Here is a 15668-nt window from a genome sequence, read left to right as displayed (position 1 = left end):
TGGCAATGCAGTTAAATCTATAGAAATGTTGGTAGATCATAAATCCTTTCGTTTATCCAAAATTAGACAAAAAAAGCCATGTCATATTAAGAGCACTCCATTGCATGGCCCATACAAGAATCACATGCATAATTGGGTATTGGGTAAAAGGTAAAAACAAATAAAAAGATACAATAAAGACCCACAGAACCCACCACCCAAAAAAATAAATAAATTAATTAAAATTAAAAAAATAAAATAAAATAAATATATATATATATATATTATTAACAAGCTCATAAAAAACAATTTATTGTGGTAATTTAATCAAGTAATTACACTTTGCAATTATTTTCCCCAAAAAAAAAAAAAAAACAGTGATTACATTTTGCCTCTCTGTCTGAGGATTGAGGAGGAGAAATAAAACATTAAAATTAAAAAAGAAATGAAGAAAATGAAGAAGAAACAAATAAGTATTAGGTGGAAAATGTCATGAAATGAAATGATTCAATTGGGCACGGTGAATAAAAGTCGCCTCCTTCCAGCACTGACCGACGGCTTTTCTCAAATTTCCTCAGTCCACCTTCCTTCTCTCTCTTTCTCTTTCTCTCTCTAAGAAGGAGGCATTAGAATTAGATCAAACCCATTTTTTCCATTTTGTAATTGGAGGAGCTGCTGATCTTCACCAACAGTATTCAATTTCTGCTAGTCTCTAGATCCAATACAAGCCCACAAGGATCTTCGACGATTTGGGGGAGCTGAGCAGTGGTGGCTCTCTCTCTCTCTCTCTCTCTCTCTCTCTCTCTGTGAGTGTGTGTCTCGCTAGGGTTGGATCTGAGTAGTCATGGCTTTGTCAGGCATGCGAGGCCTCTCTGTTTTCATCAGCGACATTCGGAATTGCCAGAACAAAGAGCAGGAGAGGCTCCGGGTCGATAAGGAGCTTGGGAATGTCCGTACACGCTTCAAAAACGAAAAGGTTTGTCTTAGGGTTAGGGTTTCGCGTTTCCTTTGTATTCTCGTGTTGCAAATTCGTTTTTGTTAGTTTTGGGGGATAGGAGACAAGTGAGGTTTTTGATCTAGACCATGGTGGAATGACTTCATTGCTTAAATTTGGGATTTGGGTTTTCTTGGGTGTTTGTTGGGCTGCTGAGAAAGTCTGGGAAATGAAAGGAAACTAAAGTGTTGTGATTTCGGGTTTTGTATGATTAATTGGAAGCGAAAATGTGAACTTAGCTTGAGGTGGATTTATTATTAAGAAAATATAGGTTACCTAGTTCTATGATTATTTGCGTAGAGTTGGGTGGCATCAGCATTGGTTTTTTTGGTTTTCAAGCTTATTTAGAAATGGCTTTTTTGTGGACTCATTATTGGGGAGAGGCAGTAGGAATTTGGTACTCCATATATTCCTTGGTATTATAATACCATGGGTTTAATATAAATAGCTCAATGAACGGAACATGTTAGTTCCTACAGTTTCAGTCGATGGACTTCAAGTGATAGGCATGAACCAGAGGCGTTCACCTTCATTTGCTTTTCTCTTAGATGGATATCATTGAATCTGATTAAATTTGAGTTGAGATGTTACTACTTGTGTATGTTATCCACAATTTTTTGAAATATTGAACTGGATTTTTGTTATGGAAGTGAATAAGATGGGAAATGCATCCTAGGCTGTGCCTAGGGAGATTGGAAAACACATGAGGATAGTCTTGACGTAGCTATTTATTTGGTTGTGGCATTCCTTCACCTAAAAGGAGTCAGTGCTCCTGCATTTCAATTCTATTGCTTGTGGTGCTTTGGTCACACAACATCCATTTTTAACATTTTAAACCAAGATTGAAAGGAATCCATTCAACAACCTATACCTAGTTGTTCTTATGCTGAATTTAAGATGCTCTGTAAGCACATTTGGGCTATCCCGTAATTGGAATATGAATTGTTGCTGTCCATCACTGAATTCAAATGTGAAGGGAACTTGATGACTGTTTCAATTTTTATATATGTTGTCAAATATATTTGAAAGGATATAAAAGTAGGTAGAAATTACCTGGAATGATTGAAATACCATAATGGCAAAATGATGTGTTAATGTAGACGTGTTTCCTTAGAAAGGGGTATGCCACACAAGCAAGCTAAATGTGTATTAAATTTGAGATATGAATATATTGAAACTCACTGTTGCATGTTGTTGATTATAAAATGTTGTCATGTGTCACCAGACCCCAAAGTTTTAAGAAATTCGAGGCACAGTTTGTATTGAATAAGGTTACCACTGGACCAGGGAAGCCCTTTTTTTGCATTTTTCTTTAAAGGAATAAGATTTCTTTAATCTTATAAATTGTTATGTACCCACATCTTCTTCCCCGATTCACTCACTGATCTTCAGTCCTTTCTCTGTAGTATCTTGTCTTAGATTGAATTAATTTTGATGACTTAACAGTGAGTTATGTTTATTCTTTATGTGTTATTATTTTCATTCTAGGGTTGATATGACAGTGGGGTCATTACAGTTTGTATTTTATTGTTACTTTTTTGTTACTTTCAATGTTGTTGTTGGAAATTGGCTTCAGTTTAAGTGATGGTGATTTCTCATTGTTCATTTCTTCTACTCCTTGTGCACACTCATGATATATGCTATGTGTCACATCACCAACCAAGTGCTTGAACCAGCCTGGTAGAATTAGTAGTTTTATTGAGTTAGTGATCAGTTTAGTTTCTCTACATATTCTCAATGCATCATAGGATTTAATGGTCTATTCTTGGACTGCAAAGTTGGCAACTTAAATGATTGGGTATTAGGAAATTAATTGTTTTCTCGAAGATGCTTTGTGTTAGCGCTGTACCAGAGACTGTTGTGCCACCTGTGTGGATTTTAGGTTGGGTCACTAAAGATGTGCACTTATATTATTTGATTCAGTTTTGATCTCAGGAAACTCTTTCTAAGTTTTTTTCCCCTTTATCTGTGGATGCTTCTTCTATGGTGTCAAGTGAAACTTATTGTTCTCTGTTTAGGCGCAAGTATCGTGTACTACCTTGTGTGTTGTTATTACTGGTGATGCTTTTCCAGCACCCTGCACAGCCTTATTTTGTGGCCCAATTTTCCTGGAAGAGGAAGGGTGAAGGTTTAGGGAGAGATGGCTATGTTTTGGGTAATTTGGCTGGAGGAAATAGGAGGATATTTGATATTTTTAGGTGAGAGGAGATGGAGATTTTATGGGATAAAGTTGGTTTTTGGTTTGGGCATCTTTATGGGCCCCATTTTCTTCGGAATTTCAGGAAATTCTTGTTATGCAACTTTAGTTGACTGGCGGGATGCTGTTATTTAGGTGGAGTGCTGTTTCTAACAGGTTTTTTTTTTTTTAACAACATTTCTGGGATATGGTGGATATCTCATCCTTTGCATTGTACTTAAAAAAAAAAAAATTCTATTTAGTGAAATCTTGTTTCTTATATAACGTTAGCAAATTTATTGTTTGTGTGTGTTTTCTCTGTCTCTCATTAATGATAATGAAAATTGACATTAGTTATCTTGCACAAATCTTAGGTTGTCTTTGCTTTGGTTTTGCATAGATTCCGCTAAATAGGTTGAGACATAGATCAGTTTTCTATAAATATGATCTTGTACCATCTTCTTTTTATATGGTGGACTTCCTTTTGCTTACACTTACCTCACTATTTACTGCTTGCTCACTATTTAGTTAGAAGTGCAACAGCCAAACCAAAAGGGGTGACTGGTTAATGGAAATTTTCTTGAATTCTTTCAACAGGGTTTGTCACCTTATGAAAAGAAGAAGTATGTTTGGAAAATGCTTTACATTTATATGCTGGGCTATGATGTGGATTTTGGTCACATGGAAGCAGTTTCTTTAATATCTGCGCCTAAGTATCCAGAAAAGCAGGTGATATCTTATTTTCACATCAATCTTAAAATGACTAGGCTTGAATTTGGTTATCTTTCATTTTCCTTGCATTTATGGCAAAATGGCTTGCAATTCTAGGAAGTAAACCCATTCTCATCATATTTCTTTTTTGTACATTAACGGATGTAAACAGTGATAGACGTTGTACATCTCAGGGTCATCAGTTTTCTTTCTGTATAGTTTTAATACAGTACTTTTGAATACCAATTATATAAATTTATCTTTGGAAAAAAACTAAAATGCACGTTTCTCTTCTGATATGCGATTAACTTCAATGGCAGTAACTAATTCTTTTATTCCATTATATTGACTTATCTTCATTGTCCAAAAAAAAGAAGAAAGGATCTTACTTTTTAATTGACTGCAGGTTGGGTACATTGTGACGTCATGTCTGCTCAATGAGAACCATGATTTTCTGAGATTAGCAATAAATACCGTGCGCAATGATATTATCGGTCGTAACGAGACTTTCCAGTGTTTGGCATTGACTATGGTATGACAATATCTGTTCAGTTTTCAAAACATGCTGTTCATTTTGATTTTAAAGTTTTATATGATAATGATCAAAAGGGATCTTATCTTATGCGTTTGTCTTCCCGAATTATTTGATTATCTGCTATGTCAATATTGAATAGGTCTTTTAATAATATTTGTAGTTTGATCTGATTTTGGGATATCTTGAATCTTTCATTTGGATAAGTTGTTCTTTCTGTTTTCGTTTCTTTAAACCTGTTGCTTCCATGTTTTCTTCTTTTGTCTTTCTTATATTCTCTCCTGTTGTGTCCTCATTAAAAAAATTTACTGCTCTTAGATTATGCCTAATCATTATTTTATTTGTATTTGACTTTGTAGGTTGGGAATATCGGCGGAAGGGAATTTGCGGAGTCATTAGCACCTGATGTTCAAAAGTTACTTGTAAGTTGCAATCCTTTTTTTCTGTTTGGCTTGAATTAATAGAAAATGATGTTGTTGACCAAGTTGTTATATTTAGATTTCTAGCAGCTACAGGCCACTTGTGAGAAAAAAGGCTGCACTATGTCTATTGCGCTTGTATAGGAAAAATCCTGATGTTGTCAATGTAGATGGCTGGTATGTTCGCATATTACTTTCTTCACTACATGATGTATTGCATTACTTTTGCCTTCCGTGCTTATTTGATTGGTCTATCATTTTCCCTTTATTTTAGGGCTGACCGGATGGCACAACTTTTAGATGAACGCGATCTTGGTGTTTTGACATCATCTATGAGCCTTCTAGTAGCCCTCGTATCAAACCACCATGATTCTTACTGGAGTTGTCTTCCAAAATGTGTTAAAATATTAGAACGGCTTGCTAGGAACCAGGATATTCCACAAGAGTACACCTACTATGGTATCCCATCTCCCTGGCTTCAGGTTTGTAATATGTACATTTTGTTTTATTCGTCTGACTTCTTTGTATGTACCGGATACCAAATAAAATCAGCCGGCTGATTTATCTTTTTCCTTCCGAAACAGATTAATCTTGTCATGTCTATATTAAACTGACATAGCTCTCTCTCTTTGCTTTTTTTTTCTTTTTTAAATGTGCCAACTACTCCACTTGTTTTTAAAGCTTCCACCAATTGCAGTCAATGCTGTGACTTTACTTTTTCATGGGTCACTGTAACATCACCCATCATCCTTGCTCCATAGATTATAACTTAATCAGCCTTATAATAATAATATATGTTTTTAAATTTTATTTTATATCATGTGCCTTATTTGTGCTAACCAGCCTAACCTTCTAGAGCATGCTAAACAACGGGAAATTTGGTTCTGGCTTCAGTTTTTCCTCTTGGGTTTACTACAGTTTTTAGGCAAGATCTTTTTAACTTTTTGGGATTTAAAATTCCAATGACTTTGAACTATCTTTGTAGTGCTGCCAGTACTTAGCTTCCTGAGAATATATTTTGTATTTTCTTGTTTTGCCTGGACAATTTACTAGGACACTGTTTCTATCACTTAAATGTGTTGGAAAGTCACTTAATTTGTTGGAAAATTTGTAGCATTTGGTGAGTATAGAACAAGTTCATGTTTTTCTTACAAGTGTTTTTTTGCACAGGTTAAGACAATGAGGGCTCTTCAGTATTTTCCTACTGTTGAAGATCCAAATACCAGACGGTCATTGTTTGAGGTTCATTTTCTGTCAAGAACTTATTATCAGTTGTGGTGTTATATTTTATGCTTCTATTAAACCTTGTACTGGTGGTTTCAGGTCTTACAACGGATATTGATGGGTACCGATGTTGTTAAAAATGTTAATAAGAACAATGCATCGCATGCTGTTCTCTTTGAAGCCCTTGCTCTTGTAAGTTTTCTGCAGTAATTTTTATGTATGATCATGAATTTTTGACACCATTTATTGAAACTATACATGCATATAGGTTCCCCTACTTGGCTGACAATTTTTTTATGCTTTTGGAACTCCAGTAGTCCTTCTAGTTACTTTTGCATTGAAAGAAACAAAATATTCTGTGTACATACGTTGACAATGCACATGCATGTATGTGGAATCATATAAGGGCTTTTATAATTTTATGGCTCGGCTATGTAAGTGGAAGTGGTATCGTCTGCATTATTCTTCCCGCCCTCTTCTTTCTGTAAATTTGGGTTGTGCTGTCATCTGAGATTATAACATTGCTGGTGAAATCATTTTGGAGATATTTCTTTGCTAGGAAATGTTTGAAACTTTATTTCATTTTCTTTCAGGCATGCGCACACACAAGTGTCTTATCTGTTCCTTTTTAAAAGGCAACGGGATCTTATGTATTATGTTTTATTATTGCATAATTTTAGGTCATGCATCTGGATGCTGAGAAGGAAATGATGTCTCAGTGTGTTGCACTGCTTGGAAAATTTATTGCTGTGCGAGAACCAAATATCCGATATCTTGGTTTGGTAAGTGGTAAAAAATAATTCTGGCTTCGTTATTAGGCTAAGGATCAATAAATGAATAACAATAGTTCAGTAAATATATCTTTTGGTTTTTCACATTTTCATTTTAACACAATCCCTGACTGAAGCATGCAGAGGAAGTATGTTTAACCTTAGAAGGATAAATAGGTGGCTGCTGTAAATTTGCATGATTTAAATTTGAAATTGCTCATGTAGGAAAATATGACACGCATGCTAATGGTGACGGATGTGCAAGATATCATCAAGAGACATCAGGCTCAGATCATCACCTCATTGAAGGATCCAGATATCAGGTTAAATTTGTTATCGGGCTGTATTTGGTTTACAAGCAGACATGAAATTTTTTGTTTTCATTCATTACAATGCCATCCTTTAGCAATACTATTTCCTAGGTCCATTTGGCCTGATTCCATGGGCCCACAACTAATAAAACGTCAAAATATGCAAGTTTCTCGGAGCTTACATGACCTCATACCTTTTTTGTAGCATCTTTTATCTATCGAAGCTTTCCATCTTTTCTTTGATTTTGGCATCATGCTCACTCTGTAGTCTGTACTATAATCACTTTGTTCATTTATCCATGCATTGCACATGTCTCTAACCCATAGTATTAACATTGCAAATTTATTTATTTTTCTTGGGCACGGTTTCCTGAAGTTAATTGTCCTAACGCAGAAATTCTTATTATACTTAAAGGATATTATGAGCACACTCACTCTTATATTCTGTGCTTAAGTTTTATATATCTAACACCATTAAGGGGTCACTAACATCAAATTCTATGCTCAGTATTCGTAGGCGTGCTCTTGACTTGCTTTATGGTATGTGCGATGTTTCAAATGCAAAAGATATAGTTGAAGAACTATTGCAGGTACATCAGATGCTCTGTGCGTGTACTACTTGGTTGTATATGATTTTACTAGATTGCCTCTTGTTTTATATTAGCAGACATTTATTCTCTCAATCACAAAATGAGGTACCACTGACTTTCATCTGCATTTCAGTATCTTAGCACAGCGGACTTTGCAATGCGTGAGGAATTGTCACTTAAAGCTGCCATTCTTGCCGAAAAATTTGCCCCTGATCTGTCATGGTAAGCATGGCTCTCATTCTGCTCTTTTCCTTTTTCATTTTTTTAATGAACATGGCTCTCCAATGAACGAGATAGGGCATTAGACCAATACACCAGTGGAGAAATCTGAAAACAGGCATACGATTCTAAATTATTAAGCAAGTGTAGTTCTAAATCACATTTTAGTTAATATCAAAGAGAAAGGAGAAATAGAGAAGCAGGGAATAATAGATGAAGACACAGAAGAATTTTAATGCAGACAGTCAATCTCAATCACAATGACTCTTGTTTAAATTAAACACATTTTTGGATTATAAAGATATATCTGTTTGATATTATGCAAGAGGAGTGATTTTTCATGATCTTTTGAAAATGCTCAGTGTCTGTTTGGTCTTGATTGTATCATCTTGTTGTCTTCTTCTCTTTCTGTTTCTACTTTGAAACTACGACTTGCTATGTGTCATTTTACTTTGAAACTACCATTTTCTATTTCCATGGTTACCTATGATGGGACTGAGGTGAAAAAGGATCAATGTATCCGACTTCTTTGTTTTTGGTCTGACAATGCATTCTGCATTTCGACTTTCAATTAGTTAGGATTAGTGAATTGACTTGAGTGTTTTTTCATATTGTTATATGTATATATAATATATACCTATTTAAAAACTTTAAGTTTTAATAATTTTGTTTTTGTTGGGTGGTGCATTCTGTGATTTAGTTATTTGTACTTCTTTTGGATCTTCTGGGAGTTTCCTTTGTTACGAGTGGAAGTAAAAGTATTTATGGGAAGTTGGTAAACCTATTATTAATTGGATGCATAGTGATATTATCATTTTTTCTTTTGTGCATATTGATATTATGCAGGTATGTAGATGTGATTCTTCAACTAATTGACAAAGCTGGAGATTTTGTCAGTGATGATATATGGTTTCGTGTTGTGCAATTTGTTACAAATAATGAAGACTTACAGGTCAGAATGCTTTGCTGCATTTTTACTTGATTAGATATGTTTTTCTAGTAATTATTTGAGTGAGATGTTATGCCCTTGATCAGCCATATGCAGCAGCAAAAGCCAGAGAGTATCTTGACAAACCTGCTATACATGAGACAATGGTTAAGGTGTGTATAGACTATGATTACGTTTTCCATGCAAGCTTTATCTAAATCTGAAAGATAATACTATATGCCGGATCAGTGGGAACGTTTTATACATGCATGCACACACACATATATAGGCTAATGTTTTGGAACCACACTTTCTGGAAAAAAATCAACATGATCAATGGTCCAGATTCAATCTGGAAAGAGAACATTTCTTTATATATAGAGCCATGATTATCTTGATTGCATGATTTAGGAATTGTGTTTCCATTGCTGTGCACATGATTTGCATGAGACCTCATGGCCCATATATAGAGCATGATTTTTTGTTAGTTACATAAGCAGGTCAGAATTGGCCTTGTTAGCGAAGTTTATTGAGAAATTTCCTTTTGGAAATTCTTTTGGCATGCGGTCATCTGAGCTAGAGATTGCATTGATGCCAGTAGGTAGAACTCTAAAATGCGGTGGAGGTTAAAGTTGAAGTTCAAATCTTTGGAAAGACATTTCACAAGGAATTAGTTTCTTTTGTCATTTTCTTCAATTAGTTGTTGAAAATTTTGGGAGAATTAGATTTTTGGAAAATTTGGGTGGGTGATCACTCTATGGTTTTTATTTCTGTATATTTTAGATTATCATCTGTTTATAATGTGCCAAATTTCAATTGCTAATCTGTCGTCCCTTCTTCCATGTATTTTTCTTCTTTTTTCTTCTTTTTTTTCTTTTATTTTTTTGTAAGAGGGGGCCTAAGGCTTGGGTCTCCTCTTCCATTTCAATGGGCTGTAATTTAACTTTGAAGAGGCTCCGGAACATGGGCAAGTAGAATTTGATGGAACCTTCTCTTGCAAATTCTATTTAATTGGTTGATGGTAAACCATCAATCCTTTTTCTCAGTCCAGCGGGAACAATTGATAAGCATAATGTTTGCATATCATCTTCTTGGTTAAGAAGGAATTGAGAATACCAATAATTTATTTCTCAATTGTTTAGCAGCACTGTTGCACTCAGATTATGGCATAAGTTGTTTAGTGTAAGGTTGAGAACTTAGATTAAGATCTTCTCCTTGTCTTGGAAACCCTTGTTTTTTAATCTTAGTCATCTATTAGAAATCCAACGGTTATTATGTATTTCTTAGTTTTACTACCCAAACAGGATGAGGGAATCCTTTCATTTCTAATTAAAACCAAGGATAGCCAAGAAAGGAGAGGATCTTTCACCAAAAAAAAGAAAAAAAGAAAGGAGAGGATCCAAATTTAAGGTTGAGTTGGAGGTTTCCAACTTTGCACAGATTTTATCGAGAGAAATTGTGCTTTTAGTGGTAGGAAAAAAGGCGACTGTTATCAACCTTCCATATCTTGGTCATCTTCTAGGTGGTCGAGTTGGCAAGAGTGTTGGATTCTCGAAGGAAAACATTGAGAGGACGTCGATTTCTTGTGGGAAAGAGTGCATTGTTGAGTGTGGGATTCTTGTTTTATGAGTTTAGTGAAATAATTTTTTCCTCATTTATGCGCCCTTTTTTGGTGAAGGGGGTGGGCTGCAGTTTCTTGAGACTTTTTATCTTTGTACTGTGTTTGGTGTGTTAGTGCTGAGTAGGTAGTTGAATGTTAGAGATTTGTTCAGTGGACTAGTTATCCACTGCTGTTGTACTTTCTTGACCTCTTGTTAAAAAAATAAAAAGAAATAATATATAATTGGTATGTCTTCTAAATAAAGTAAAATAGAAAGACAAGGAGGTCGAGAATTGTGAGATCGAAATGCTTAATGCTGATTCTCATTATGTTCAAAAAAGAGTCCTATGGTTTTGGTTCTAGGTTGTATATCTTTGCACATATGCTACTCAAGAGATCCGTTTCAATTTGAACTCACCTTAATCTTTATTGTTTCTCTTGCATATATTTCTACCAAACGTAACCATCTAAGGAAAATAAATGTCTTGATTTGTTTGGATTCAATTCACATCAACAGGTCAGTGCATATATCATTGGAGAATTTGGCCACCTTTTGGCCAGACGGCCTGGGTGTAGTCCAAAGGAATTATTTAGCGTCATACATGAGAAGCTTCCTGCTGTATCGTAAGGGCACTTAAAAACTTTTCCCTGACTCTTTTTCTTACTAAATTCAGTTACAATTCCTGTATTTATCTTAGTGTGTATTATATTTGCAGGACTTATACGGTTCCTATTCTTCTTTCAACATATGCTAAGATCTTTATGCACACTCAACCTCCAGATGCAGAACTACAAAATCAGATTTGGGCGATATTCAACAAGTGAGATTGTCCTCAGCACCATTACTTTTTTTCAAATTGGTTAATTTTTTTATATTATCAAATTCTGTGCTTTTCGTTAGCATACTGTTTATTTCTTTCAGGTATGAGAGTTGCATTGATGTAGAGATACAACAACGAGCTGCTGAATACCTTGCCTTGAGTAGGAGAGGTGCAGCCCTTGTGGATATATTGGCCGAAATGCCTAAATTTCCTGAGCGGCAGGTAATTTGTTTTGCTGTTTCGTTCAGAAGAAGTTTATAGAATCAGGCTATTCACAACAGTACCAAATTCTTGAAAATTATTAAAACCAACTCTTAACTTTGTTTTTTGTTCGTATATAGTCTGCATTGATAAAAAAGGCTGAAGATACTGAGGTTGATACAGCAGAACAAAGTGCTATCAAGTTGCGGGCCCAGCAGCAAACATCAAATGCCTTGGTTGTTACTGACCAACGTCCTGCTAATGGGACCCCACCTGTCAACCAGCTCGGTCTTGTGAAGATTCCCAGCATGAGCAGTAATGCGGTTAGTTTTGCCTTTTCTTTTTTCTTATTATTCTTATCTTTTTACTCTTATTATTGGAATTTAGGCCCCGTTTGGTTCACGGAATGGATTTGATGGGAAATCATTTCCCATGTCATTTCCCAAGGGATAGGAAATGGTGATTCCTTTCCCATGTTTGGTAATGCCGGGAAAGTAACCCGGAAATATTACTTTATTTCTTTTCCCATGTTTGTTTTGAGTAGGAATGGAAAACTAATTTTGTTTAGTTTCCCAATTTTACCCCTATTAAAAATATGTTATGAATTAAAATATAAAAAAGGAATACCAATAGTTGGATAAAACTATAATTATAAATTATTAGTAAGGACAAATTAGTCAAAAACAGGTGCATTTAATGCTAGCCTTACTTTCCCATGAGAAGGGAAAGTAAAACCCAAGGAGGGAGGATGGCTTCACTTTCCCCCCTACTTTCCCATGTCCAAGGCAACGATTTCCCATGCCTGACTTACCAAACATGGGAAAGCAATTGATTTCCCATCCCCAAGTTTCCTTTCCCATGAACCAAACGGGGCCTTAGGGTTTGCAAAAGGTAGGTTTAGATCCAAAGATTATATGCGGTTTTGATTGAAATTGGTGTATGTTTGAATATCGTTACAGGATCACAATTCAACCGACCAAGTGTTGTCTCAGGAAAATGGTACTTTGAGTACAGTTGATCCTCAACCTGCTTCAGCAGATCTCCTTGGTGATCTCTTGGGTCCACTGGCTATCGAAGGCCCTCCCGGTACTGCTGTTCAATCACAGCAGAGTGTAATCCCTGGAGTAGGAGGTGATTCAAATGCAGTAGATGCTGCAGCCATAGTGCCTGTTGGCGAGGAGCAAAATTCTGTTCAGGTACTTTCTATAGCAGTTCTCTCCAATCGTTGGTGGGTGCATTATTGCTTCAAGGTTCTAGCATGTTGGGTCGAACCTGAATCTGTTCCAAATGCAATGTGTTCTGCACTGTAAACAAGACTATCCATCAGAAATTGACAGTATATTTTGTTTTTAGAAGTAACGGTGTTTTTGAGCTGTTGAATATGTTAAATAAGCTATAGTTAGCTAAATGTCTTTTGCCTCTGATTCTTGTCCTTTTTTCAGTTATACTTCTGTGTATGTTTGTTTGGTTCTTGGAGTTTGAATTCCCCTGATAGGAGTTTTGTCTGATTTTCTTGTTCCTACCTGCATCTGAACTGGAAAAAAAAGTGTTTATGCTGCAATGAACTATGCAGGATATTTGTTATATTTCTTTTTGTATAAAACTTAGTCAGATTTTGTTTTCGATTTCTGTGCTACTAATATATGAAACTAATTTTATAATTGTAACCTGCAGCCAATAGGAAATATTGCTGAAAGATTTCTTGCTTTGTGCTTGAAAGATAGTGGTGTTCTATACGAAGATCCTAATATTCAGGTTTTCCCCCAATGAATACCCATATTTTCTTGTATTTAGACTCTGTAGTTTCTACTCTTTCTTTGCAAGAGAGATTGTGAACATTCAGCTTGGCCTTATTGGGCTTATAGTGACATTCATGTGATGTTATCCCAGATTGGAATTAAAGCAGAGTGGCGGGTTCATCAAGGATGTCTTGTTCTTTTCTTGGGAAACAAAAATACTTCACCGCTTGTGTCAGTTCAGGCTATAATTTTGCCTCCCTCCCATTTCAAAATGGAGCTCTCACTAGTACCAGACACTATACCTCCCAGGGCACAGGTAATAATTGTTATTCATGTAATTAATCTGTGGTCGTTGATGAGCCTTTAGGTCTCTTCTCTCTCTGTCTTTGTCTCTCTTACTCATTCTTTTCCTTTCCTAGTCCTTATATTTGTTTATTTTCCTTATATCTTTTTGATTGTATAGGTACAATGCCCACTTGAAGTTGTGAATCTCCGTCCAAGCAGGGATGTAGCGGTTCTTGACTTCTCCTACAAGTTTGGTAACAATATGGTACTTTAATCTAAAATCCTGTGGTTTCTTGTGGCCAATGAAGCAGAAAATAGGTCATATTTGTGTCTTCATATATCTTATAGTAACCCTTTCATAGGTCAATGTCAAGCTTCGCCTCCCAGCTGTCTTGAATAAATTTCTTCAGCCTATACCAGTGTCTGCTGAAGAGTTCTTTCCTCAGTGGAGATCACTATCAGGACCACCTCTGAAGCTTCAAGAAGTGGTATGTGTGTTATATGTTGCATTTGTCTTCTTTTTATGGTTGAGAAAATTCCATTTATGGTTAAAAATGGTTGACAAACATTTATGTTGACAAAGTGAATTCATTCGTATTTATATACTACAAGTTGTGTCCTGTATCCAGTGATTGACATTTTCCTTTACCGTCCTCTTCTGATTGGAAGGTTATGATGGGTTTCATTTTTGCAAGTAGCAAAGCAGGGAGATAGCCTGTTAACTGTTACACTATCAGAGTAGGAAACACATGCTAACCTGTTTGTAGTCAAAATGTAGCATTATTCATTTGGCTTATTGCCAATTCCAGGTTAAGGCTAAATTATTATACATAGCGAAGCTTCTGTATTTATCAATGTGGTGATATTGTCCAGTAAACCGTGCAGGTTAGAGGTGTCAAACCAATGCCCCTTGCCGAGATGGCAAATCTACTAAACAGTTTGCGATTGATGGTTTGTCCAGCACTTGTAAGTTCCCTTTCTATGTTTGAAAGTTTCCTTGTGATCCGTTAGTTATTAAAGGTGTTCACTAATGTATTCTCTATTTCAGGACCCAAATCCAAATAACCTCGTTGCAAGCACAATGTTTTACTCAGAAAGTACACGGGCCATGCTTTGCTTGGTAAGATTTATATGTTTGCTTCCAGGACTTGAGACTTTAATTGGTGGATTTGATGCCACCGCTTTCATTATTAGGGCACAGCTGAAACTCCAGTGTTCAGTTTATTAATATAAATATAAAATTACGTTGCTTGACCTTTCCCTTTCCTAGGAATCATATGAAGTGCAGATATTTTTTTTCTCAAGTAATTTTTAGGAGTTATCACATAACCTTTGCTTTAGAATTGTGAAAGGTTGGTGATTCAATAGCTTCTTTTTGGCTACTCAGGTTAGAATAGAAACAGATCCAGCAGACAGAACCCAGTTGCGTATGACAGTTTCTTCAGGGGACCCTACATTAACACTCGAGTATGTATCTACATAATGTATTGCTAACCTTAAATTACAACGATGGAAGATAGATTCCTCTGATCTCCGGGTGATGTACAGGTTGAAGGAGTTCATCAAGGAACAACTATGTAGCATCCCTACAGCCCCTCGTGCACCTGGACCAGTGCCACCAGCACCTCCAGTAGCTCAGCCAACCAGTCCGGCTGCAGCATTAACGGATCCTGGGGCTATGCTAGCCGGTCTGCTGTGACAAAGTGAAGATGATATGTGAGGATTTGTTCATTATACAGTCATAAATCTGATTTATACAACCTACCCAATGGTATCTCTCACCCAAAGTTCAAGAGGTGGATAGAGAAAATCCTGATGCAAGGGCTGGCGGAATCAAGTGTGAGCTAATTTGTGCGGACGGCTTAGTGTTTGAGTGGATCTCTCCATGGGTTGGTCGGGGTTTTCAAATTCTTTCTGTACAATGCAATTGTGCCTAAGTGAGAAGTTTTCTCGGTTTTGGGGTGAGGGTATTTTTATTTCTTTTTCTTTTTCTTCTTCTTTCACATTTTTTCCCCTCCCAATTTCAGTGGATTGGTTTCTGTAGTTACACAGTACTTGACAGAACAGAATGTAAGATATTGGCAGCATGAAGTAGATTAGTTGTAATATTTTGTATTTGGTTGTTAATGCATAAATATGTTTTCAATAAGAAAATTGATTGGGTGATCA

General features: G+C 36.0%; 1 protein-coding gene across 2 annotated transcripts; it reads left to right on the top strand.

Annotated features, from left to right (window-relative positions):
• Positions 1-501: 501 nt before the first annotated feature.
• ALPHA-ADR (alpha-adaptin) lies at positions 502-15668 on the top strand. Of its 2 annotated transcripts, XM_021956496.2 has the most exons (28): positions 502-747; positions 837-955; positions 3747-3878; positions 4267-4392; positions 4752-4814; positions 4891-4988; positions 5086-5293; positions 5982-6053; positions 6135-6227; positions 6716-6817; positions 7031-7128; positions 7625-7706; positions 7840-7928; positions 8772-8877; positions 8961-9026; positions 10971-11077; positions 11170-11274; positions 11376-11496; positions 11616-11798; positions 12435-12671; positions 13150-13230; positions 13366-13530; positions 13678-13764; positions 13862-13987; positions 14385-14465; positions 14548-14619; positions 14887-14966; positions 15048-15668. In XM_021956496.2, the coding sequence occupies exons 2-28, from the start codon at positions 839-841 to the stop codon at positions 15196-15198; spliced, it is 3048 nt and encodes a 1015-aa protein (XP_021812188.1). In that variant the 5' UTR covers positions 502-747; positions 837-838; the 3' UTR covers positions 15199-15668. The 2 variants fall into 2 exon arrangements, with proteins under 2 accessions (XP_021812188.1, XP_021812187.1); XM_021956495.2 differs by having other exon boundaries at positions 502-955.

The sequence above is a fragment of the Prunus avium genome, chromosome 6 (assembly GCF_965620075.1).
Source record: "Prunus avium chromosome 6, drPruAviu1.hap1.1, whole genome shotgun sequence".
Taxonomy (NCBI): Eukaryota; Viridiplantae; Streptophyta; class Magnoliopsida; order Rosales; family Rosaceae; genus Prunus; species Prunus avium.
Note: the sequence above shows the minus strand (reverse complement) of the source record. Positions and strands in the feature narration are given on the sequence as shown.

Coding starts and splice junctions, on each gene's coding strand:
- ALPHA-ADR (XM_021956495.2), top strand. CDS start 824: ATGGCTTTGTCAGGCATGCGAGGCCTCTCTGTTTTCATCAGCGACATT. Junction 6,818..7,030: donor ATATCCGATATCTTGGTTTG/GTAAGTGGTAAA, acceptor TTGCTCATGTAG/GAAAATATGACACGCATGCT. Junction 11,497..11,615: donor CTAAATTTCCTGAGCGGCAG/GTAATTTGTTTT, acceptor GTTCGTATATAG/TCTGCATTGATAAAAAAGGC.